At 34.8% G+C, this 7614-nt stretch overlaps 2 protein-coding genes across 2 annotated transcripts; one reads left to right on the forward strand and one right to left on the reverse strand.

The window, feature by feature from the left end:
- Positions 1–207: 207 nt before the first annotated feature.
- LOC146953133 (uncharacterized) lies at positions 208–1813 on the reverse strand. The gene is made up of 2 exons (XM_085707965.1): positions 634–1813; positions 208–379 (listed from the first exon to the last, which is right to left on the reverse strand). Exons 1-2 carry the CDS (start codon positions 1811–1813, stop codon positions 354–356), a joined length of 1206 nt encoding a protein of 401 aa, XP_085564091.1. The 3' UTR covers positions 208–353.
- A 3547-nt stretch (positions 1814–5360) lies between these two features.
- LOC146953134 (uncharacterized) lies at positions 5361–6671 on the forward strand. Its single transcript, XM_085707987.1, has one exon. It carries the CDS (start codon positions 5480–5482, stop codon positions 6479–6481), a length of 1002 nt encoding a protein of 333 aa, XP_085564113.1. The 5' UTR covers positions 5361–5479; the 3' UTR covers positions 6482–6671.
- The last annotated feature ends 943 nt before the right edge of the window (positions 6672–7614 follow it).

Genomic DNA, 7614 nt, shown 5'->3' on the forward strand with positions numbered 1-7614 from the left:
TGTTGCTTATAGGAAATGTCCACAAAAAATCAGAATAATCATCCAAGAATAAAACATAATACCGATGACCAGAGGAACTTAAAATTGGTGATGTCCATAAATCACTGTGTAAAATATCAAATGGAATTAAAGTAACATTTTTGGATGAATTAAAAGGCAACTTAACATGTTTGCCAAACACACAAGAATTACAAATAGTCTTAGTACTCAATTGTTCACTACTAATGAACTTATTTTTATGAAGAGACTGCAAAATAGAAGAACTAGGATGACCAAGGCGTCTGTGCCAGATACTGGAAGCAAGACCAGCAAAGTGAGAGGGAGAGGTGACTGGATAGAGATCTCCGAGGCTATTACATCTCATGAGAGAAATCCCCGTCTGAAAGTCAAATATCGAGAAACCAAATGGGTCAAATGACACAGAAACATTATTGTCAGTTGTGAGTTGTCGCACAAAAATCAAATTTTTAATAATTTGTGGTGTGTGTAAAACATTGTTAAGGTTTAAGGGTTTCTGTTTGTGAGATGTAGGTAAAGTTGTGTGACCAGACCCTTGAATTGGGATACCTTGTCCACTACCAACAATCAGTTTCTGATTTAAATGACTCAAATTAGAATAAGACGAGAGATTACCTTGCGATGCGGCTGTATGGGACGAAGCTCCAGTGTCCATGTACCATGTGCTATCCGGAGGAGTGAGAGACATGGTATGCATAGCAGCTGCAATGTTAGTGGGTGCTGGTGAAACCGTAGCAGTGTGAGCCTGAGGGCGCTGACCTAGAATGCCCGGCTGACTTGAAGGACCGGTGGGACGAGTCCACTGAGATGTAGGATAAGGGCAAGGAGGCACACCAGAAGGAGGTGGGGTCCAACCCCAAGGAGACCAGGGTGGATACTGCTGCTGCCAGGGCTGAGAAGGCCAAGAAGAAGCTGCTGCCGCAGGTCCAAAGGGGCCATCGGAGCGTGAACCACCACGCTGTCCACGCCCTCTTGGGCGATTCTGATTGTTGCGGTTGTGTCCAGATCTAGAGCGGTTGTTCTGACGACGATTTGAGTGCTGCTGAGAGGAGTCATCAGAGTCCTTTGGAGCTGCAGTGTGCAAGGCAGTATGAGAACTAGTGTTGTGCATTTTTGCCAAGCCGGATTCCTCCAAGGTAAGCATGGATCGCGCCTGAAAGAATGATGGCAATGGATTACTTTGGCGGATTAAGGTGGCAACCCCGCGGTACGGCTCAGAAAGACCAGACACCAGCTGAAGGACCAGACGGTGACTGCTGACAGGTGCTCCAACGTTTTTCAACTGATCAGAAAGTTGCTTGAGACGTTGACAATAGGCAGAAACATTTGGAAAATCCTCCATGCGAGTGGATGAGAAATCTTGCTCAAGAGCAACTGCACGTGAGTTTTGATTATCCTCAAAGATGTCAGCCAAACGTTTCCAGGCAGCCATGGCAGTGGATCCTTTTTCCATAATGGTGGTAAGGAGATCAAAAGAGATGGTGGAATAAATCCATTGAAGAACCGTTGAATCGAGAATTGTCCACATTTCAAAACTAGCATCAGTGGAAGCAGGCTTCTCTTTTCCAGGTTGAGGAATAATGTGATCGACAACCTTGTGGGCACGAGCATGAATCTCAAACAATTCAGCCCACATGGCGTAGTGATCCTTCTCCATTTCTAGCACAAAGGGAATGCTATTTTTTATATTGGTCACGGCAAGGGCCGGATGAAAATCAGGTTTTGCCGAATTGGAGGTCGCGGCAGTGGTGGAGGACACGGCGGCGGACGACGACATGGCAGGAGAGGAAGACATGGTGTGACAGCAATGGGTTGCGCAAGAGAGAGGCGCGACACAAGAGAAAGCTGCTAGTTGGTTTGGCTAAGGAAGACGCTTGAGCGGCAGTGGGCGGCTCAAGGGAGTAGGAAGCGGCGGCCTTGGTTGAAGAAAGTGGCGGCGGCTGTAAGGAAGAAAGAGATAGGTTACTGGAAATTAGACTCGTGATACCATGAAGGAAATCAATTCCGTGCCTTTCATTGATAATGATCAAGAGTACATATAGTTACAATAGGTAGAGTCAAACCTAGGAAAGTAATTACAAAATAATGGAGAGTAATTACCTAATAATAACTAACATAATGACTAACATAATTACATAAAGTCAAGCAATAATTACTAACATAATTACATAAAGTCATATTCTATCAATTCCAAGTTACAAAAATGCACGGACCTTGCATATTTCTCTGCCATTTTTCAATCCTTTACTCGCCAAAATGCACAGTCGTGTTTATTGAAACAAATGGTCATGCTCTATTTTCAACATTTGAAATTCTTCCTTTTCTTCATTATTTGATCCTGAAAAGGAAAAATAATGTTTTGTAGTATAATAGCTCCAAAGTAAGGTCAAAGTTCCACAAATATTATTGAATTTGAAATGGTTAAAAACACCCTAAATTAAAACTTATCACCTAGCACTCTCTCGTATGTCTACGGTGAATCAACATCCTCCTCGTCCTCGAGAGTCCCTAAATATTTAATCAAACCCTCCCAGATTGGGGTCCCCTGCCCCCAACGCCTTGTGTTCCTCTCTGTCCATCCTCTCATCTTTCTTTGATAAGTGCCAAAACTACTTAATTTTACCAATGGATTCTTAATAACTTGTTTGGCAAAAAATCTCATGAAAACCCCAATTTTGTGTAAATATTAGAAAGCTATATCACAAGTGAATTCCATTTAATATTACCCTTTTCAATATATTTTGTAACATTTAAAGATCAAGAATGAAGAGACAAAGAAAAAAAGAACAAAGAAGATTGAAGTCATACAATTTGTTTGGTGAGCCAAACCATTGGCATGGCGAGTTGTCATAGAGAGCATGAGTTTTCCAACATGGCCAATTAGCTACATTGAATTTCACTTCATATGACAAGTTGTGGTTGTTTAGCAACTCACATTGATGAGCTAATAAAGAATTTAAGGTGAAGAAACGTCAATTTTCCAACGAGTATGAAAATGGCCAAGCGGATTGTCACTTTTCAAAATATGCAAATATACGACTTCAATCACCATTTTTGCTCATTCTACCATTATTGGAGACATGGAATAAAGCTTTTGTAGATTTTAGTTGTGAGACATTGAGCTAGACTTGCGATCACATATACTATCAAAACAAAATGCTATTTTATTAGCTAACTGAGTGAGATATTGGAAGTTAAAAAATAAAATAGATCTTTTGTCATTGGTTAGACATCGAGATGAATGGAGAGGATATTCTTCTATGGTCACAAGGCCAAATCAATAGGGTTTGGACACACACATAAAAAGATTATCCACAAAATATTCAATCATTTTTTTTATCAATTTCCTCTTTATTATTAAAAAAAATTATTTCTTTATGTGTGTATAATCAAACACTATTTATTTAGTCATGTGACCATATTAAAATTCATTTGAATAGAGAGTGATATATGTGAAAGTATAATTGAAACATTAGAAGTATATAATCGATCAAGAAATGACATTAACAAAAAAAATAATCCCCACAAAATTTTCTCATTTGATATTTTCACCACGTCTTACATTGTTCTCATCTCCCTGCGTTTATGTGTGATTTATGTTTGTCTTCTACTTTTTTATCTCCATTGCATTTGTCTCCTACATTTTTAGTCCATATCTGTACCCTAATTCTATCAAAATAGTGCTCACTTAAATGAACAAGACAAAGAGTTGCCTTCATCAATTATGTCTTGGACACGTTTTCAACCACATGTCAGTTAACTTCTCCCATCTGCAATGTAACTGTCGTTAGATCACAGAGACAAATAAATGAATCAAACTGAAAAACGTTTGACAAAAATAATAATAATTTTAAAATATTAATATAATCAAATATTGAAGTGGTTTACAAAAGTATGAACAAATCTAATGATTTATTCCAAAAAAAAAAAAAAAAATTAATTTACAATGCATGACTAATTTACAATAGCGCGTATCGGTTTATCCATGCATGCCTCTAGACTCTTCCAAAGTCGTATGACTTTTATATGCATGATGTATATTTTAAAATATTAATATAATCAAATATTGAAGTGGTTTACAAAAGTATGAACAAATCTAATGATTTATTCCAAAAAAAAAAAAAAAATTAATTTACAATGCATGACTAATTTACAATAGCGCGTATCGGTTTATCCATGCATGCCTCTAGACTCTTCCAAAGTCGTATGACTTTTATATGCATGATGTATGTAGGTGTTGTCTATTCTTCAAGTTACCTAGGCTCATAACTAATTTCAGAAACATATGGATTGATTGGGTTTTCTAAATATAATATTTTTTTTTTACTGCATGTAAATAATATTTTTCAAATTGATCCAAGTAATTAATATTTTTTCACTTTTATTCATATTTTATTATTTAGGTTATGCTAACAAGTGTCTCAAAAACACTTGTTAAGGAAAATAAAAATAGTATGTTTATATTGAATTTAACAATGTTTTAACTTTTAAAAAGTTAAATTCTTCACTCTTCATCGTTTCTTAATAGGAATACAACTAAAAGATATTTTCAACCATGAAAGAGGTTATTGGGATGAGTTCTCATCCCATATTAGGTCGCTCGATCTCTTTAAAATATTGCGTGTCATTGCTTAAAATTATATAAACAAACTATTAATCACGAAATCCTAGAGATAAAAAATGACAACTCCATTATATCAACGTCTTACTGTGTTGTAGGATCCGTTCTAGAATATGGTGCTAGTGATATGACCACTCTAATATGATACTAGCTAAGACCACTCTAACATGTAACTCATTAATTGAAGGGACAATGATATTATAACCACTTTATATTGGTACTAGGATCACTTTAATGTGACACTAGGCCCTAAATATATACAAAAGGTATAGATAAAAATTAAGTATTTTTTGTGAAATAAAAAAAGGAAAGGTAAGTATTTGTTTTAATCAATAAAATATCTTCCAAAGATTTCTTATAGTATATACTTCCTGGAAAATGTTATTTCTCTAAAAAAATAACATCAATGATTTTTTAAGATACAACTAGCAAATTTTAATTGCATGATTTATTTGTTCACTTCCTATTTTTTGGTCACACCTCCTTGAATTATGACAAATAATGCATTGTGATTGACTGCTCTTTATTCTTGAAGAATTCTTGATGTTATTTTTTTAGAGATATAGCATTGCTTATACTTCCTATAGTTTGTCGGTCATTGATCATTTTATTTTAAGAGAAAAATACGCAATAATTCATTCATTAAGTAAAGAATAAAAATTTGTGAACAAACACATGGATGATAATTTAGAAAAGCATATACTAGTCCAAACTCTTCTTCAATCTAGATAATTTTTGTAGACTTTGACTCATTCTCTCTTTACCAATATAGACTTCTCCGCGTCTCTTCATCTTCACCACAACACAATCTCTTTTCCAAACCAAACACAAAACAAAACCATGGACAAAGAACAAGAAGACATGCAATTTCTTGGTTTCTTTGGTTGCTACAAAGAATCCTTCAAAATCATATATTCATGGAGAAAAATCTTCACACAAATCACCTTAACTCTTCTCCTCCCTCTCTCCTTCATCTTCCTCTTTCACATAGAAGTATCCAACCTCATCTTCAAGAAAATTCAACACACTGAAGAACAAATAGACCATACTCAACAAGGCACACCAAAATATGAAAAACTCACCGACATAGTCTCTTCACAATTCATCACTCTTTTGCTTTTCAAGTTAGTTTACTTCACTTTCCTTCTCATCTTTTCACTTCTCTCTACCTCAGCTATTGTCTACACAACAGCTTCAATCTTCACTTCAAAAGATGTTTCTTTCAAAAAAGTGATGAAAATTGTTCCTAAGGTTTGGAAAAGACTCATGATCACTTTTTTATGTGCCTATGCTGCTTTTTTTGCTTACAATGTTATAACTGTTTTTGTTATAATCTTGTTAGCAATTACTATTGGTATAAAAACTGGTGGTATTGCTTTGTTGATTTTCATAATGATATTTTATTTCATTGGATTTGTTTACCTTACTTTGATATGGCAACTAGCTAGTGTTGTCACAGTCTTGGAAGATTTATATGGAATTAAAGCTATGGTGAAAAGCAAGGAATTAATAAAAGGGAAAATGGGTTTATCAATATTTATATTTTTGGTGCTTAATGTTTCATTTGTTTTGATAAGGTTGGTTTTTAAGGTAGTGGTTGTGAATGGAAGATGGTGTTTTGGTTATGTGGACAGAACAGGTTATGGGATACTATGTTTCTTGTTGTTGTCTTGTTTGTTTTTGTTTGGACTTGTTTTGCAAACTGTGCTTTATTTGGTTTGCAAGAGTTATCATCATGAGAATATTGATAAATCTGCTTTGGCTGATCATCTTGAAGTTTATCTTGGAGAGTATGTTCCATTGACGGCTAAGGATGTTCAATTGGAGAATTATCGTGTTTGAGGAGTAGGAATCAAATTTGGTTATGTTATGTTAGATTTGTTACATATGATACAATGAAACATTAATGTATGTTTAAGTTTATTGATTATATTGTTGTTATATCTTTTGTAGTTTGTTGATGATAAATTAAATTTTATTTTGTGTGAATTTAAGAGAGGAATGAAGTGAATTCAAATGGTTGCTATGTTAATCTACACATTGATTATTTGTTTTACTTCGTAATAAAATTAAAATGACAAGGTCATATGTTTTTTTTTTGGTAGAATAACAAGGTCATATGTGGCTGCTATTGCAAATTTAGATATTAATCAATGCTCTGACTTTTATTCGTATGAATTTTAGACTTTCTTTTATATTAGTTTTATTGGCATATCAATCATGAAATTTTAGGATAGAATAGTTGTTGGCAAAGGAAAATTAGAAATTTAGAATCTCTCAACTGGGTAATCCTAGCTCAACTTTAGTCTCGTAGTCGGTCCAAAGATTCGAAACTTTGAGAATATTTTGTGGAGTCGCTAAGGTGTTAAAGACATTAAGGAGTATGTTAGTTTTCTCACCTTGCTTTGATGAGAATGAGAGGGGAGGGAAGGTGATGGGAAGATAACAAGTGTAATCGTTGGTGAATAACAATAACATTATGTCACTTGGGTTGGTCTGATGTTGTTAGTTTGAAACCCTACTTCTTTTAGGGTTTTAGGTTCGATTTTCTTGTTAGTTTTTTTTTTTTTTAATATAATGGTTCTTAAATATGGTCCATCGGGGACCATATGTTCCATTGATCCATGCTAGAAGCAACCTAGTCTTTGCGACTTTTTTTAGAAAAATGCTCAATCTTAGCAAGTTTATTGTGGAAGAAATGTATGAATGATGTGGACATCTAAACAATTAAATGAATGAACCTAAAAAGTGACTTTTGCTTATATTTAAAAATGGAGGGAGTATAAATTTTTTGGGGATGGGCTACTCAGGTTTTAATGGCTATATAGATAGATGCCTACTCAGGTATAGTAGCAGAGTAGAGGGCAATTATGATAGGCATCATTTTATAACTTTCTTGTTCAACCAAAATCTTTATGGAGCTTCACCAAAAAAATAAACTTTATGGAGCATAATGGTGATTTCTCTACCCCTCT

Source organism: Medicago sativa, chromosome 1, assembly GCF_051527215.1.
Source record: "Medicago sativa cultivar Bolivia chromosome 1, Bolivia_mono, whole genome shotgun sequence".
Classification (NCBI taxonomy): Eukaryota; Viridiplantae; Streptophyta; class Magnoliopsida; order Fabales; family Fabaceae; genus Medicago; species Medicago sativa.